Below are 19,171 nucleotides of genomic sequence, written 5' to 3'. Positions count from 1 at the left end.
TTTGTGGGGTTTCGTTCTTGGATTTCCTGGCCCACCCCAAGGATGGGAGAGTGGGGGGGTAAGACCAGGGCTTGGACAGGAGTCTGGATCACGCTGGGGGCTCGGACCTGACTACCATCAAGCCTTCCTCCAAGATAAGGGACAGCGCAGAGTCCCAAGTCTGGTGGTCAGTCTAGGGGCCCCTGACCTGTCATTACATACTCTGTGATACTATCATGTAAAAACATAAGTCACATTACCCAACATATTATAATAAGATTTAAATTTTATTTCAAATTTGCCCCAAATCAGAGAATTTTGCACACGTGTCTACAAGTAAACTGTAGTATTACTTAGAATAAGGTCTAATATTTCATCCTGAATACTTCATGCTGTAAACAAGTGTAAAGCTTAAACATTGGAGGAAGAAATATAACAATATCATTGCATTAAATATAGAGAAAAATAATCATAACTGTAATGGGACGTTATACAAGTCTTAGGTATAATACTAAAATATGTCATAATTTACTGACCAGTGGGAGGACCAGAATGGAGGAGCAGCAGTGCTAGCCGACCCCACTGTGCAGACCATTCATTTTCATGGTAATCATAGAGCCCAGGGCCTTCTCCCCAACACTCATACTTCTATGGGCCTTAAAGGAGTTGTCTACTTTCTCTGGTCTTATCTTTATCTTTTATGTATTCAGGACACAATTTTCTTACATTACTAATACACAAGTATGACAATTTCTGTGCCCATCTCCTAGTGCCAGCAGCTTGTTAGTGAAAGATTCTAAAAATGGCAGTTGATGGGGGACAACGTAACGATCTATGAGAAAGCTGCTCTCAAAATAGGAGTTAATGAAGGATCATGAGACCTGGACTGGTCCATCAGCCTCCTATGATTACGAGAGCTGCACAGTTGTACAGAAGATGACACAAAATCATGTCCCCAAACATATGTGTGATAGGGAATCCGTCACCAGGTTTTTGCACACTTAAAGGGGTTGCCCAGTCTAAATCCATAAGACTGCTGTCACTCTACAGTATGTGTCCCTCTATGTGCCTGCAGACTTGTGAATTATCACATCACATGCACTGTGTGCTGTTAAGATTTTCCGGTATGAGAGCCGGGAATGGTGGTCACGTGGCTACGAGTATGCGATAAACACACTCCCAATGTCACAAGCAGGCTTTTACAAACATCACTGATTATCATGGCGGCGTCAGGGTCTGTGGAGACTTCAGATTCCCACACTCTGCTTGCAAACTTCTCTGATGTCTGTGATCAGCGCTGGAAGACTTGGGAGTTGACCCACAGATTGGTAGTTCATAGGCAGGCTAGCAAACGTTATTTTCTGCTCAGCTGCTTTTTATTCTCCTTTGATCACATGCTGTGGGAAAACCAATCAGATTAGCTCTCCTACTATATATGCTGGCCTGACCTTTCCTTTAATGCCAGCTATAGTTTCTATACTGGTCTGGTGAGGTGTTGTAAGCCAGTTTTACTGGTGGTGGTTGTACTTTATTGCTGTGAGAGGTTGCATGGTTAACCCCTATTGTCCTTTTGTTGCTACCTTACTGTTTATTCCTGCGAGTTTGCAGTGTGTCTGAGTTTTGTTTTTTCCCTTCTTTATCTGTGTTCTCATCTTACTCCTGCCCCTTCCATCCTTTAGAATAAGGAGGAGGAAGGTGACAGATGAGTCCTGCTCAGGAGAATAGTAGGGCACAGGAATCCAGCATCTCCACCTTCAGAAGTAATCCGGAGGTTAAGGACAGCCTAGGGTCCCCTAGCGTGATGAACAGTATAAAAGACCCTGTCCCTAACTATCCTACAGATTGTCAGATTGTGACACCCGACAAGACTCCAACTAAAGGGGCATGGCCTCGCTGAATACAAATGTATTGGGCGGGGCTACCACTCTCTAATTGGATTCTGGCCAGAAGTGTGCGTATCACATAGCCGTAGCCACGTGACCGCCACTCCCAGCTCTCATAACGGAGAATCCTCACAGGGCACAGTGCATGTGATATGAGGAGTCACAAATCGGCAGTCACATAGAGGGACACAGAGTGACTGCAAACTTGTGCATTTAGACCAGACAACGCCTCTAATCTGACAACAGCATAATGCATACAGAGATGCATACATAATGCATACAGTGATTCCACTGATCGCATAACTGCTTTTTGTCATTTTGATAAAACTGTGATTTTATGAGCAGATTATCACTAGATGACTAGTAACTTCATTCCTTGTAGTTGTCCACATTCATGAGTTCTGTATAACCCTCTGCCCACAATCCTGTTTGACAGATTTCTGTGTACAATGTGCATACATAGAAAGCTGCTAATCAGTGGTATGGGCGGAGATATACAGAAATTTAATAACTAAATAAAATCAAAGTTTTTAACCAGAAGCTGGAACGCCATCCTCATCATTTTTGTATTCACACATTGTCAGAACGTGGTTTCGTGCACACTGGACTTTATGGTGAGCTGGCATTTGTTAGCTTATTTTACCTACTAGATCTCCAGCAAATAAAACAGTGATTTTATGAAAAACTGCAGTAAGCAGCCTACTCTAAAACACTGCTGGAATTAGGATTTCTGCACCTACATTATGCTGCTCTCAGATGGAGTAGCAAAACCCCTGGGGACAGATTGCCTTTAAAATACAGATGCAGTTGCTCAGTGCTATAACTTTCTGACCCTCCGTATAAATGACACACAATGTAGAATATAATAAACCTAGGCAGGGCAGGCACCGGCTGATATTAGCACTTGGGTGACTGAGATCTTACATCATTTCATACTAGAGCATCTCATCAGTCACCGAGCAGACGTATATCAGACTATCTGTAGTCCAAGGTGACAACAAATCACAGTGGCATTGTGCAAAGACTATTACAATCTCTTTAGACCCTCCTTGAGCAATGATCACACCTGGAACTTGTCAAACAAATTTTCCTGCCCAGAACTCTTTGGTCACTATTCATTGATGAAACTTAAATTTAGTTTAAGAGAAGTCAAAAAAAGAGAATGAAAAGCATATACATAAAAAAAATAAAAAAAAAGTCCACAGGTAAAGATCTGTATAATCTATAATACTGGTGTGAAGGTGAACAGGTATATGCTTAGCATTCATAATTCACTGTTGTGATTACATCTAGATGTGCTGTATGTAAATGCATAACTGGTAGACATAACACCATCTTCCTAAGGCTAGTTCACACCATGCATTTTATAGTACCATCTTATCCAAACCAAGTAAAAATTGTTTTTTGTTGCATATTTTTAACCTAAACCCGATGTTTTGTGTCAACCCTACATTAGCATTGTTGGATTACCATTTCAGACGCAGAAACAATGCCCTGTAACATGAACACGTGCAGTGGATCGGCCATCATCTGGTAAATGCTTCATACGGAATTCAGAATGACATGCAGGGTCACTGATTTTAAGCTATAGTACTGATCAAAAGTTTGAACATACCTGGTAATGCAATGGTTTTCCTTGTTCCTATTGGAAAGTGCACAATGTAGATTCATGCTGAAGGGAGCAAAATCATGAACAGACACATATGGAAACATGGAGGAAAGAAACATTTGTGTAACTAACTCAAATATGTGTTAAACCTTAAATTCCTCAAAATACCCCATTTTATGCTGATGACATCTCTTAGCATTCTCTCAATTAGCCTCATCAGGTAATCATGTGAAATGGCTTCCAACAATTTTAAAGGAGTTACCAGAGGAGCTTAAAAGTTGCTGGCTGCTTTGCCTTCACTTTGTGGTCCAACTAATACCAAACAATTTCATTTGGGTTAAGGACAGGTGATTGACATCTGACACAGCATTCCATCTCTGCACATCATTATGAAAACTTAATTGCGGTGCTGTCATATTGCTTTTCTAGAGGCTAGTAACTCTGATGAACGTCTCCTCTGCAGCAGAGGTGTTTCTTTATTCCTTGTTTCCATGCATTTTCAGTGGTGTTTTTTCTACATTGTCTACAATGTAAACTTTTCAATAAGAACAAACAAAAGCTTTGCATGGACAGGTGTGCCCAAACTTTTGATCAGTACTGTACATATGACACTTCAAATGAGAAGCACCTATGGTCGTAAAAGTGGCATATTCTATTGAGCAGTTATCTGGTCTTAAACACACATGGCAGCAAATTCACTTCAATAATGCTAAGCTCAGGACAGTTGCCATCAGCTCTCACTGGCTGTGATATTACACTGCTGGATTAGTTGAATTAATTTTCCCTCTTGATTTAATTTACGGGTTTCTGTGCCACCTCCGATGCAGGCTCCATTTACAAACACTCTTGGTACCTAAATACAAAAGAGACAATTTTATAGCATTTTTCTATTTAATAGTATACCACATTGCTTTTGAAAATGGAAAGAGCTCTGCATTTAATGTTTTTGTAAATGACAAATCTTGGTGACCCGGTCACTCTTTAAAGTGTATGTTAGGCAATTTTGCTCCACATTACATCTCACAGATTACATTAAGCTCTGGCTGTCACATTTTTGTTGTGAGCAGAATTAATGGATTAAAGCAAGTCAAAACTTAAAGGGGCTGTCCACTACTCAGACAACCCCTTCTCGAGTCCTTTGTTTGCCTGTAGTATAAAATCTACACTCACCTGCGGTGCTGGCGCCTTTCCAGCAGTTTTGACAGTACCTCTCCTGGACAAATCACACATTCGGAGGAAGTTAGAGGTGTGGCTTCTCTCCTACTTCTTCCAGATGTCAACTACATGTGTAGGAGAGGACAGTGAGGCCTGCGTTGATTGGCTGCAAGGATCATGTGACATAATGTCACGTGATCCCCAGGAGAGGCAGTGCCGACAACACTGGAACGGCGTTGGCACTGGAGGTGATTATCTCTTATTGTTTTACAGGGGGCAAACATAGGGATTGAAAAGAGTTTGTCAGTGTAGCGAACAATCCCTTTAATAAGAAAAAAAAAGCAGAACACTGGTGTATTTGTCACATGCTCTCAATTGCTACATACAATATGAATGTCTACAGTGTATTAGGACTCCAGTTTATATTAAAGATGTTAACAATTATAACAAGTGGTCCCCAAACACTTTTATAAGAAGCAGGTACTCGCCCCCTCCCTTTCTCCAGTGCTGGGTGTCAGCTGCAACCCCTGTGTTCTGGCTGCAGTGGTGACATTGTGGGAACAGAGCACATTACCACTGTAGCCAACCACTGAGCTCTGCAGACGGTATAAGCCTCTGAGATCAGTGATTGGTCACGGCAGTGATGTCACCGCTGCAGCCAAAACACAAAAACTAGAGCAGAGACAGAGAGGCGGTACTGGACCTGGGGAGGGTGCATACCTGCTCTCATGGGTATTTTACATGTATAAAACCATTTAGGGATCACATTGGTTAAAGTGGAAATCAACTATTAAATCTTGTGTGTGGGTAATAAACATTCAATAAAGGAAGAGATTAATAAACTGACAGTGTTGTCCTTGATTTACCTCATCCAACAAAAATATTACAAAATAAACCTCTTTAGAAGAGTAATGAGTGCACTGATGTGCTGAAATAAGTACATCTAATCTCATTTCTGTAACAAAGTGAGGACGGAGAAATCTATTTTTCCACATTGGAGATTGTGTATATTTGCCAGTAAAATGTAAATTTCAGACCGGCCACTAGATGTCAGCATCTGCATTTCCATAAGGGCAGCATTTCAATATCACAATCATGAGCTAATATTTAGCAAAGACGGACTCCCACGAGTACAGACAAGCAGCAATCACACAGTACAGTGGGGAAGGACTATTCAAAAAATATCAAATCAATATCCTACTGTAACATGCCGTGCTGCTTAGCACTTTTGCTGACAGGATAATTTTCCACTTTTGACAAGCATAAAAAAACCTTAAAGGGAATGTGTGACGAGGAATGTGACTATTGAACCAAAGCAATGTGCTGTCTTAAAAAGGATGAGGAAAAAAACTTATCAAAACTGCTCAGTTCCAGTCATCTGGTTGGGGCTGCAGCACTTAGCAGTCATGGCTGTGCTGTACTCACATCTACTGACCTGTGATCACCGTGCAAGCATATTCACACGCTGAGCAGCAAGTCCATCAATGGCACTGAGTCTAAGCTCCTGAAAGGTGTAACCATTTTTTGTCCCCTCTCCAACCTCCAGCTTTATACCAGCAGATGGTTACAAAGGTCCATACATGCACCTAAGAACCATGGCTTTTAAATTTCAATACTCGCATTGTTTCCCCACACCCATGCATTCACTTTTGTGCATATCTTCTCCTGAAATAAACAAAAAATCTCCATGATCCAAATGCTAAGAAACATTTGCGTCATGAAGCTAAGGTTGACATTATGGGAGTGCCTATGCGCCTCCCCTTCTTTGGTCTAACACACTTCCTCTTCGGCCTCCCCTCTGTAGACCTACCGCGCCGGCCCCTCTGTAGGCCTACCGCACCTTCCCCTCCTTGCATTAGCCAACCGCACCTCCCCCTCTGTAGGCCTACCGCACCTCCCTCTCCTTGGCTTACCACACCTTCAACTCTGATCTACCGCGCCTCCCCCTCCATGGCCTATTATGGCTCCACCTCCTTGGCCTACAGTGCCTCACCCTCCTTGGCTTTCACTGATATCAGGGAAAGATAAATAAAATGAAAAATGCCATCTCGTCATTAAAGTGAATAGGATCTGAGCTGCTGTACCTGAGAACACCCACTACAGATAGTTCCAGCTTTGTGCACTAAACACTGTACTTTACTTATCCCCGCTGCCTGACCAGGTAGCAGATGATTGGTGGAAGTGTTGGGTGATAGAGCCAGGTACAGCTGATATTGATGACCTTTCCTAAGGACAGGTCATCAATATCTTAGTCCTGGACAATGAGTTTAAACCTACCAGTCTATACTTTCACCATATAGTTGCTTCTGCATTAAGAATCCATTGGCCTAGAACCAAACACCTGAATGAAAAGTTAACATTGCCTTTGTTTACACTCTTGTAGGATGGGGACGTGTCACAACATTACTAACTTAAAAACAAAAAAAATGATTTTGTGATAATCTGTCAGAAGGTGTATATGCCATATGTGTTTGCACTCATTAAATGCCGCTGTCAGAGATCAACATCTGAATGTAAGAGGTTAATGGCAGTTCAGCTCCATGCATTGCTGGTAGAGGTATGCGCTGGCTGAATAAAACAATTGCTTGGATGTGTTCAGACTTACCGTTCTGGCTCCGGTCATATGATGCAGCGCTTCTTGAAGCTGACTTCCATTCTCCACCTCATCCAGCTCTATGGACTTGTAATGCACATTTATGCTGTTAAATACATCTTTAGCCATGGTACAATACGGACACGTGGTCTTTGAATAAATCACTACACAATTTCCAGAGACTGTGTCCTGCAAGATGACAAAGCACAGAGGTTTATTTATAACAATATATTCTTGCTAAATCATTATTACTGCCTACATAAATAACCCATTAGCTTGATTCTAACAACTAATTTCACCTTGGACTCTCAGCTCACCATTAACTGGCTGAACTAAAAGGCAATGGTGTCTGGGAAACAAAAAAAATAATCAGCTCATCAGTGGGGGTGCAAGGAGTCAGACCCCCTTAAACGGATATCGAGGACCTAGCCCAAGCAACTAGGGTGTATGGGTTCATCTACTCTACAGCTTTCATTTGCAGTTTACCAAAGCAGATGTAGATTTCCCCAACATTTGCCAAGGTGGACCTGTAATCATAGAGAAACTCTGTCAGCACTTGCTACAGGCACTCTGTTCATCATGGCGAGTGATCCAGGCTATATATGTATAATGTGGACTGGCGATAGGTGTAGGTGGGACGGGTTCACAAACAAAAGACTACAAATCAATTAAGAAATAACGTCTGGAACACCATACTATATAAAGAGAAGGTATGCACACCAGTAACCGTGCAAGGGGAATAAATGTAAAGCAAAAACTGCTGTGTGAATACTGACATGAAAAATACAAAAGCTATATGTGAGAATGAAAATATGACAATGGAATCTGCATTACTGCCATGAACTTTAAGAAGGAGAAATTTAGCTATTGAATTGATCAATGCAACAGAGCATCAACACCTAGTCACGGTATTCTCTTACGTTTTAGGATTTTTGCACCCAGTTCAGACTTAAAAGCCATTTACACGCTGCGACATTGCTAACGATATATCGTCGGGGTCACGGTGTTTGCGATGCACATCCGGTGTCGTTAGCGACATCGCAGCGTGTGACAGGCTGGAGCGACCTTAAACGATCGCAAAAGAGGCAAAAATCGTTTGTCTGAGAGAGGTCGTTTATTTATGAAAAATCGTTGTCTGGTCAGTAGCAATGTTGTTCCTCGTTCCTGCGGCATCACACATCGCTATGTGTGACACCCCAGGAGCGACGAACATCTCCTTACCTCTGTCCACCGGCAATGAGGAAGGAAGGAGGTGGGCGGCATGTTCCAGACGCTCATCTCCGCCCCTCCTCTGCTATTGGACGGCTGCCGTGTGACGTCGCTGTGACGCCGCATGAACCACACCCTTAGAAAGGAGGCGTTTCGCCAGCAACAGCGACGTCGCAGGGAAGGTAAGTCCGTGTGACGGGTGTTAGCGATGTTGTGTGCCACGGGCAGCGATTTGCCTGTGACGCACAACCAACGGGGGCAGGTACGCTCGCTAGCGATATCGGTACCGATATCGCAGCGTGTAAAGTACCCTTTAGAATGGTGTTCCAGACGTTATTTCTTAATTGATTTGTAGTCTTTCGTTTGTGAGCCGCAGGAACGAGGAACAACATTGCTACTGACCAGACAACGATTTTTCATAAATAAACGACCTCTCTCAGACAAACGATTTTTGCCTCTTTTGCGATCGTTTAAGGTCGCTCCAGCCTGTCACATGCTGCGATGTCGCTAACGACACCGGATGTGCATCGCAAACACCGTGACCCCGACGATATATCTTTAGCGATGTCGCAGCGTGTAAATGGCTTTTAAGTCTGAACTGGGTGCAAAAATCCTAAAACGTAAGAGAATACCGTGACTAGGTGTTGATGCTCTGTTGCATTGATCAATTCAATAGCTAAATTTCTCCTTATTATTTAAGTTCATGGCAGTTATGCAGATTCCATTGTCATATTTTCATTCTCACATATAGCTATTGTATTTTTCATGTCCGTGTTCACACAGCAGTTTCTGCTTTACATTTATTCCCCTTACATAGTCACTGGTGTGCAGCCCTTCTCTTTATATAGTGAAGTTTATTTTAGGGTTTTTGCACCCAGTTCAGACTAAAGGGGGCTTTACACGCTACGATATTGTTAATGTTTTGTCGTCGGGGTCAAGTTGTTAGTGACGCACATCCGGCGTCATTAACGATATCGCAGAGTGTGACACTGACCAGCGACCTTAAACGACCTCAAAAATGGTGAAAATCGTTCACCATGGAGAGGTCGTCCCAAACTCAAAAATCGGTAAGGGTTGTTTATCCAGGTGGTTCATCACTCATGCGGCAGCACACATCGCTATGTGTGACACCGCAGGAGCGAGGAACATCTCCTTACCTGCCGCCGGCCACAATGAGGAAGGAAGGAGGTGGGCGGGATGGTTACGTCCTGCTCATCTCCGCCCCTCCGCTTTGATTGGCCGGCCGCTTAGTGACGTTGCGGTGACGTCGCTGTGATGCCGAACGTCCCTCCCCCTTGAAAAAGGATTGTTCGGCAGTCACAGCGCCGACGCCGACCAGGTAAGTATGTGTGACGCTGCCGTAGCGATAATGTTCGCTACGGCAGCGATCACAAACAATCGCATGCGCGACGGGGGCGGGTACTTACACGCTCGCTATTGCTACAAATTGCTAGCGATATCGCTACCGTGTAAAGCCCCCTTTAGAATCGTGATCCAGACGTTATTTCTTAATAGAATAAAATGGACCGACTCTGAATCATAAAATATATAATAAATTGGGTACAGTGGTTCAGCTGAATATTTTTTCATAAGAATTTGGGAAAGTTATGAAATTTCGTATGAATGTCTGTTCTATTCCTGATGATAGAATCTCAGCTTTTAGTTGAGATGAATCTGTGCTGCACTTTATGTACATAAGTAGTGACGCCCCTCCTCTACAGATGAGGGTAAAACACACTGGGAAGGAAAGAACGCCTGCACTCAGCTCAGAACGTTTGGAAAACTGCTCACAACCGCTTTCTCAGAACAAATTCATAGACTTCCCAAATGATATTCAGTATGGTTTTGTTGAAAACTGTTTTTCCCCACTTACTGCAGAGTATTGTGATATTTCCATTGAGAGGACCTCTCAAGGATATATCGTCTCATCAGTAGGGGCACCTATTTTGTGCCTCCTGTTTTTGAACACAATATCTCAATTTTTTTGATTGTATGCTGTTCTCTATTGGTGTAGAATTGGTGGGTTTTGAATTTTGTTAATAATAGGTGTGAATCTTTTTATATAAAATAGGAGGTGAATCCCCTGTTTTTTAAACTTGTTATATCAATAAAGAGTGTGTTTTTAAGGTTTTTTCTTGTTTGAACGTGAAAATTAGTATAAACACCTAGCATTTGAATTAAGCTATATGCGCACGTTGCATACTGGCCCTGCAGAAATTTCTGCAGCGATTTGAACAGAACACATGCGCTTCAAATCGCTGCAGAAACAAAAGCCGATTTCATGCGCTCTGCATGTAGCCCCTCCCAGCCCCTGCCATAGACAGAGCAGGGACTGCATGCAGAGCACAGGAAAGAAGTGACATGTCACTTCTTAGAGCGCGCGCTTCGGGCAGCAGCCGAATCGCTGCGCTCTAATACGCCACGTGCGCACGTCTCCTGCACAATCTCCATAGATTATGCTGGGGACGCAGGATGCATGCAGTTACGCAACGTGCGCACATAGCCTTACTGTGAATTTGTATTACATATTTACAAAGGAGTTCTAAAGTTGTATTCCAATAAAAATTGTATGTTCTGTCTATATAGCTTGATTATTGTATCATAATGGTGATGAAAAGCCCAATGTTATCTTACTACAGTAAATTTATCACTTAAACATGAGACATGTATGAGGGAGTCGGAGTCAGGGAAATTTAGGAGTCAGAGGTTTGGTTTACCCACTCCACAGCCCTGTTTCTCTAGCACTACGAAGCCTGAGCCATCAATCAAAAGAAAGGCACAGGTACACAGATATTGAGGGAAAACAAGCAGGTGGGACGGTGCCCCGCCATGATGCGAGAGCCTGTGCTTGGTTTGAACAGTCATCCCATGCAGAGTCCCTTTAAAGCTAGCCAGCGACACCAATAACTGTCAGATGATTGGTTAGCAGCCGGCGCTTCTACAGATGAATGAATGACATCACTACAAACATTCGTGGCTTGTCTGCACCACTCCTTGTTTTAGTTTACAAATACTCACCACATTGCTGTTGAATGAATGTGGCCTTACAGACATTTGTGAGACAAGCGCCATTTTACTTACAGTATATACCAGCTTATCAATATTGTGTAAAGCAAGTTGTAGTAAGGAATTTTGTGTTGGCAGATCCAATGCTCTACATCTACAACTGCAACTAACACCACTACTAACAATAAGCAAGCAATAATAACCACCAACAACACCAATAAGCAAGCAATAATAACCACCAACAACACCAATAACAATAAGCAAGCAATAATAACCACCAACACCACCTATAACAATAAGCAAGCAATAATAACCACCAACACCACCTATAACAATAAGCAAGCAATAATAACCACCAACATATATAACAATAAGCAAGCAATAATAACCACCAACACCACCTATAACAATAAGCAAGCAATAATAACCACCAACATATATAACAATAAGCAAGCAATAATAACCACCAACACCACCTATAACAATAAGCAAGCAATAATAACCACCAACATATATAACAATAAGCAAGCAATAATAACTACCAACACCACCAATAAGCAAGCAATAATAACCACCAACATATATAACAATAAGCAAGCAATAATAACTACCAACACCACCAATAAGCAAGCAATAATAACCACCAACAACACCAATAACAATAAGCAAGCAATAATAACCACCAACATATATAACAATAAGCAAGCAATAATAACCACCAACACCACCTATAACAATAAGCAAGCAATAATAACCACCAACATATATAACAATAATCAAGCAATAATAACCACCAACACCACCTATAACAATAAGCAAGCAATAATAACCACCAACATATATAACAATAAGCAAGCAATAATAACTACCAACAACACCTATAACAATAAGCAAGCAATAACCACCAACACCACCACTAACAATAAGCAAGCAATAATAACCAACATCTATAACAATAAGCAAGTTATAACAACCAACAATGAGCAAGCAATAATAACAACCACCAACACCACCACTAACTTTTAAGCAAGCAATAATAAACAAAACCACTATCAATAAGCAAAAATAACAACTTACACCACCCACTAACAACCACAAAACACACTAATATAAATACGCAAGCAATTACAGCCAACACCACTAACAAAAAGTAAGTGATAACAACCATCAACACCACCACTAACTATAAGCAAGCTATAATAAAAGCCAACACCACCACCAACAATAAGCAAGCAATAAGAACCACCAACACCACTAACAATAAGCAAGCAGTAACAATAAGCAAGCAGTAACAACCACTAACTATAAGCAAGCAATAACAACAACCATCACCAACAATAAACAAGCAATTATAAGGACCAACACCACTATCAAAAAACAAGCAATAACAACCAGCACCGATAACATTAAGCAAGTAATAACCACAAACACCACTAACAGTAAGCAATAAAACCAAACACCACTAACAATAAACAATAACAACTAACACTATTAAAGGGAACCTGTCATCAGAAATTTAGCTATAAAGCTAAAAGTTCCCCCCTCTGCAGCTCCTGGGCTGCATTCTAGGAAGCTTCCTATAGTTTTTGTGGCACCTTTTATACCAAAATAAACACTTTGTAAACTTGTACCTTTTCTTATGCAAATTTCTTAAATCTTCCATGGGGGCGGGCTGCCTGGGGTCCGTTGCTGTTCCTCCTGCAGATTTACGCCGCCCCCGAACGCTAAATTTCAAAGCTCAGGACGCCGCCCCTGGGTGCCCGTGATCCCGCGCATGCGCTGTTCCACTGTAGCGGTGCCGTGCACTGTATGCACGTGTGACCGCTGGTGACGCTTTGCGCGGGCACGAGGTTATGGGCGGCGCTGTGAGTGTCATCAGTAAGTGCCGCCCATAACCTCGTGACCGCACTTTCCCCTATTACTCCAGCGTTATGCGCAAGCGCTCGCTGGCCTGATGACCGGACGTCACCTCCTTCCCATCCATTTCCTGCTGCTGAGCAGGATGGGAAGGAGGTGACGTCCGGTCATCAGGCCAGCGAGCGCTTGCGCATAACGCTAGAGTAATAGGGGAAAGTGCGGTCACGAGGTTATGGGCGGCACTTACTGATGACACGCACAGCGCCGCCCATAACCTCGTGCCCGCGCAAAGCGTCACCAGCGGTCACACGTGCATACAGTGCACGGCACCGCTACAGTGGAACAGCGCATGCGCGGGATCACGGGCACCCAGGGGCGGCGTCCTGAGCTTTGAAATTTAGCGTTCGGGGGCGGCGTAAATCTGCAGGAGGAACAGCAACGGACCCCAGGCAGCCCGCTCCCATGGAAGATTTAAGAAATTTGCATAAGAAAAGGTACAAGTTTACAAAGTGTTTATTTTGGTATAAAAGGTGCCACAAAAACTATAGGAAGCTTCCTAGAATGCAGCCCAGGAGCTGCAGAGGGGGGAACTTTTAGCTTTATAGCTACATTTCTGATGACAGGTTCACTCAATAACACCCACCAGCATCATCACTAACAATAAAGAATAATAACCACCAACACAACTAATAATAAGCAAGCAATAGCAACCACCAAGAGCACTACTAACAATAACCAAATAATAACAACCACTGTCACTAACAATAAGCAAGCAATAATAACAACCAACAACAATAATAATAATAATAATAAAGCAATAACAACCATCCACATCATCACTAAGAATAAGGGCTCATTCACATGACCGTTCCATTTCTCCTGGTCAGTTCCTGTTTTTTTGTGGACCCACGGACAGGACCATCTTTTCAATGTCTTGTGTGTAGGATCGGATGGCACATGGTAGCACTTCCGTGTGTATCTGATCCTACAAAAAAAAACCACATCGGATGCCGTATGTCTGTTCCGTTATTATGGAACATGTCCTATTCTGTTCCGTAATAACGGACCGTGACTCAATACAAGTCAATGGGTCCGCACAATCCCTGGAAGCCACATGAAAGCACTTCCGTGTGACCTCCGTCGGGTGCCTGTGCAGTCTGTGTCCTGCTCCAGTTCCGCAGCTGCTCACACTGCAGTGTGTCAGCATATGCCCGCACTGCAATGTCGCGCCAAAACCACAGAAATACGAGGAGTATAAGTGAATCCCTTTTATTTCCACAGGTCTACGCGTTTCAGGGACATATTCGTCACCTTCATCAGGACAATATACAGGGAATATTGTCCTGATGAAGGGAAGGGATATGTCCCTGAAACGCGTAGACCTGTGGAAATAAAAGGGATTCACTTATACTCCTCGTATTCCTGTGGTTTTGGCGCAGTATTCAAACACGCTTTCTTCTACATTGAAATTATCTCATCGCTGCGGGACTGCTGCCTTCAACACTACTTCCATGTTTGCTAAGGGGTTGTGACTGGCACAACCTGATAAGGTGAGTGTTCTTCCAACATTCACCCCATACCTGTATACCGGATAAGACCCTATTTGCGCCTATTCTTTCCACAGTTTATTTCTCGCACTGCAATGTCAGCATATGCCCGCACTGCAGTGTGTCAGCATATGCCCGCACTGCAGTGTGTCAGCATATGCCCGCACTGCAGTGTGTCAGCATATGCCCGCACTGCAGTGTGTCAGCATATGCCCGCACTGCAGTGTGTCAGCATATGCCCGCACTGCAGTGTGTCAGCATATGCCCGCACTGCAGTGTCAGCATATGCCCGCACTGCAGTGTGTCAGCATATGCCCGCACTGCAGTGTGTCAGCATATGCCCGCACTGCAGTGTCAGCATATGCCCGCACTGCAGTGTGTCAGCATATGTCCGCACTGCAGTGTGTCAGCATATGCCCGCACTGCAGTGTGTCAGCATATGCCCGCACTGCAGTGTGTCAGCATATGCCCGCACTGCAGTGTGTCAGCATATGCCCGCACTGCAGTGTCTCAGCATATGTCCGCACTGCAGTGTGTCAGCATATGTCCTCACTGCAGTGTGTCAGCATATGTCCGCACTGCAGTGTGCCAGCATATGTCCGCACTGCAGTGTGCCAGCATATGTCCGCACTGCAGTGTGCCAGCATATGTCCGCACTGCAGTGTGCCAGCATATGTCCGCACTGCAGTGTGCCAGCATATGTCCGCACTGCAGTGTGCCAGCATATGTCCGCACTGCAGTGTGCCAGCATATGTCCGCACTGCAGTGTGCCAGCATATGTCCGCACTGCAGTGTGTCAGCATATGCCCGCACTGCAGTGTGTCAGCATATGCCCGCACTGCAGTGTGTCAGCATATGCCCGCACTGCAGTGTGTCAGCATATGTCCGCACTGCAGTGTGTCAGCATATGCCCGCACTGCAGTGTCAGCATATGCCCGCACTGCAGTGTGTCAGCATATGCCCGCACTGCAGTGTGTCAGCATATGCCCGCACTGCAGTGTGTCAGCATATGTCCGCACTGCAGTGTGTCAGCATATGCCCGCACTGCAGTGTGTCAGCATATGCCCGCACTGCAGTGTGTCAGCATATGCCCGCACTGCAGTGTGTCAGCATATGCCCGCACTGCAGTGTCTCAGCATATGTCCGCACTGCAGTGTGTCAGCATATGTCCGCACTGCAGTGTGTCAGCATATGTCCGCACTGCAGTGTGCCAGCATATGTCCGCACTGCAGTGTGCCAGCATATGTCCGCACTGCAGTGTGCCAGCATATGTCCGCACTGCAGTGTGCCAGCATATGTCCGCACTGCAGTGTGCCAGCATATGTCCGCACTGCAGTGTGCCAGCATATGTCCGCACTGCAGTGTGCCAGCATATGTCCGCACTGCAGTGTGTCAGCATATGCCCGCACTGCAGTGTGCCAGCATATGTCCGCACTGCAGTGTGTCAGCATATGCCCGCACTGCAGTGTGTCAGCATATGCCCGCACTGCAATGCGAGTAGCCGCGGGGATGATGAGCGCTGCCGTCAGGAGGTTAGTAAAGTTCATTACCTGCGGTGATGAACTTCTGCACTCCTGACGTCAGCACTTGTCACTGACAGCTGCGTTCTCACATCATCTCTCGCGGGCAGCCCGAATCTGTAAGTAGCGTTTTCTCACCCTTCCGCTGGTTCACCAGGGTTTAGAATATTCGTGCCTCAGAGCTTCCAGTGCTACTTACTCCAAACCAGCAGCACCCCGCTTTCGGCGGGCACCCACCGAGAATGGAATAACGCCGGATTTAGGAAGCTGGTTGAGGACCGCAAAGCCTGTAGTCAGGTGACTGGATTGTCCCAAGCTGGATTACTTCCTTAGGTTGTCCTTGATATCTCAGCTGAATCCTTGCATTCAATGTAGTCCATGTAGTATTATAATCCAGGTTCGGTAATGGCTTGCCAATCGGATCCTCAGATCCTAGATTGGCATCATGTAGCAAGAGTCTACCCGGGCAATGGACAGTCCTCCTTCTTATACCACTGAGCTCTCTATTCAGACCATTGGGGTCTTCACGATTGGTGGCTAAGACTGGGCTCTTATTGGCTAGATTTCAAGCCGTATACAAAATATCCCTAGTAGTAATGGACGAGGGAGGGACAGCTAAGTTACATCGCATCTAGCATACACATATGGGAGGTTCACATAATTGATTTGTCTGGGTATCTGACCTTCCAGGCCAAGGCAATTATATGAGTCAAAGAGAACTTTAACACTAGACTTCTAAGGCTGCTTTCACACTACGTTTTTTTTTAACATGCGTCATGAACGTTTTTTTGCTGTAAAAGCGGATCCTGCTTTTACAGCAAAAAAACGCATGTGTTATTTTGCAGGATCCTGTCACTTTAAGTTTATGGGCGGGCATTGGAGTCATGTGATCGGGAGTCAGTGGAACTGAACGTGATAGACTGGGAGCCGGCTTCTAACAGCTGCAGAGGCTCGTAACCAAGGTAAACATCGGGTAACTTGCTTGGATACCCGATATTTACGTTGGTTACGAGTATCCGCAGCTGCTAGGAGCCGGGCTCCCTGCACACGTAACCAACGTAAACATCGGGTAACTAAGAGAAGCGCTTTCCTTGGTTACCCGATATTTATCTTGGTTACGAGTGTCCGCAGCTCTCAGGCGGGGGAGAGGGTGAGAAAGGAGAGGGAGAGGTTGAGAGAGAGTGAGGAGAGGGAAAGAGAGGAGAGGGGGAGGGAGAGAGACAGAGAGGGAAGGGGGGGGAGGGAGGCGGAGAGAGACAGAGAGGGAAGGGAGAGAGAGACTGATCATCCGAGGCTGGTTTCTGGGCATGCTCAGTAAAGCAAGCAGGATCCTGTCTATCAGCATGCCAGCATTCACATGCGTTTGCATGCTGTATAGTCAGGATCCAGCAATTTATCAAAAATGTTAAAAAACTGCAACTCGCTGGATCCTCACTATAACGCACGCAAACGGATGTGAACGCATGTTGACGCGAGTCCATTGCAAATGCATTGAAATGAAAATGCATTTGGACTGGATCCGTTTTTGCGTTAAAAAAACGTTCATGACGGATGTTAAAAAAGCGTAGTGTGAAAGCAGCCTAAGAGTCTTGTAGAAACAATGAGGAGCTTATCCCCCGTTTATAAACAAACTATCATCATGTCTGGCTGAATTTTAAGAAACTTAACCCATGCTAGGCACTGACAGAGTCCATGTCGTCACTACCACCAGTGAGCTCTTATATATAGCTTTCCAGAATACTGTACATGTCCCCAAGCTGATGTGCATAATGTAAAAAAACGGATTTTTGTGTACTCACCGTAAAATCGTTTTCTCTTAGCCATCATTGGGGGACACAGGACCATGGGTGTTATGCTGCCTATCCATAGGAGGACACTAAGTAGATGCAAAAGCATACCTCCTCCTCTGCAGTATACACGCCCTGGCCGGGCCAGGCAACCTCAGTTTTAGTACACAAGCAGTAGGAGAAAAAAAACAGTATAAACTTCTCAACAGAGGAACATGAGAAAAGAAGAGTCATACACAAAATAAGGTACTGAGAGAACCAAGGCCCAACAGGGCAACAGGGTGGGTGCTGTGTCCCCCAATGCTGGCTAAGAGAAAACGATTTTAGGGTGAGTACACAAAAATCCGTTTTTCTCTGACGCCTCATTGGGGGACACAGGACCATGGGACGTCCTAAAGCACTCCATGAATGGGAAAAATAAAAACAAGACAACGCAACCCAAGGACTAGGAACCAGTCCCAGACAGCCTGGAGTGCCTACTGAGAGAGGTGTTCTACTGCCGTTTGCAGAATTTTCCTACCCAGATTTGCCTCAGCTGAAACCTGGGTATGGACTCTGTAATGCTTTGAAAACGTATGTAGGCTAGACCAGGTCGCAGCCTTACACACCTGTTCCACTGAAGCCTGATGCCGAATAGCCCACGAAGCGCCAACTGCTCGCGTGGAATGAACCCGCAGCCCACTAGGAATGGGCTTGAGTTGCAAGCGGTAGACTTCCTGGATCGCAGAGCGAATCCAGCGAGCCAGAGTCGCCTTTGAAGCTGCCTGTCCCTTCTTAGGCCCCTTAGGAATGACGAACAAAGAGTCCGTTTTCCTAAAGGGGGCTGTCCTGGATATGTAATATCTGAGAGCTCTGACTAGGTCTAACGAATGCAGAGACCTTTCCACCCTATGAACTGGGTGTGGACAAAAGGAAGGCAGAACAAGGTCCTCGTTCAAATGAAACGGGGTAGGAACCTTTGGAAGAAAATCCGGAAGGGGGCGCAGAACCACCTTGTCCTGGTGAAAGATCAAAAAAGGCTTGCAG

General features: G+C 44.6%; 1 protein-coding gene across 1 annotated transcript in view; it reads right to left on the bottom strand.

Moving 5' to 3' along the window:
* Positions 1-245: 245 nt before the first annotated feature.
* The window catches only part of GLRX2 (glutaredoxin 2), a 37,080-nt gene continuing 18,154 nt past the window's right edge, over positions 246-19,171 (bottom strand). Inside the window, exons 4-5 of the mRNA XM_075322028.1 lie at positions 7,232-7,408; positions 246-4,324 (exon numbers count right to left, since the gene is read on the bottom strand). Of these exons, the coding sequence (XP_075178143.1) occupies positions 4,202-4,324; positions 7,232-7,408 (300 nt within the window). The 3' untranslated portion in view covers positions 246-4,201. The remainder of the gene's footprint in view (positions 4,325-7,231; positions 7,409-19,171) is intronic.

Source organism: Anomaloglossus baeobatrachus, chromosome 8, assembly GCF_048569485.1.
Source record: "Anomaloglossus baeobatrachus isolate aAnoBae1 chromosome 8, aAnoBae1.hap1, whole genome shotgun sequence".
Lineage (NCBI taxonomy): Eukaryota > Metazoa > Chordata > Amphibia > Anura > Aromobatidae > Anomaloglossus > Anomaloglossus baeobatrachus.
The sequence above is the reverse complement of the archived record's forward strand: the minus strand, read 5'-3'. Positions and strand labels throughout refer to the sequence as shown.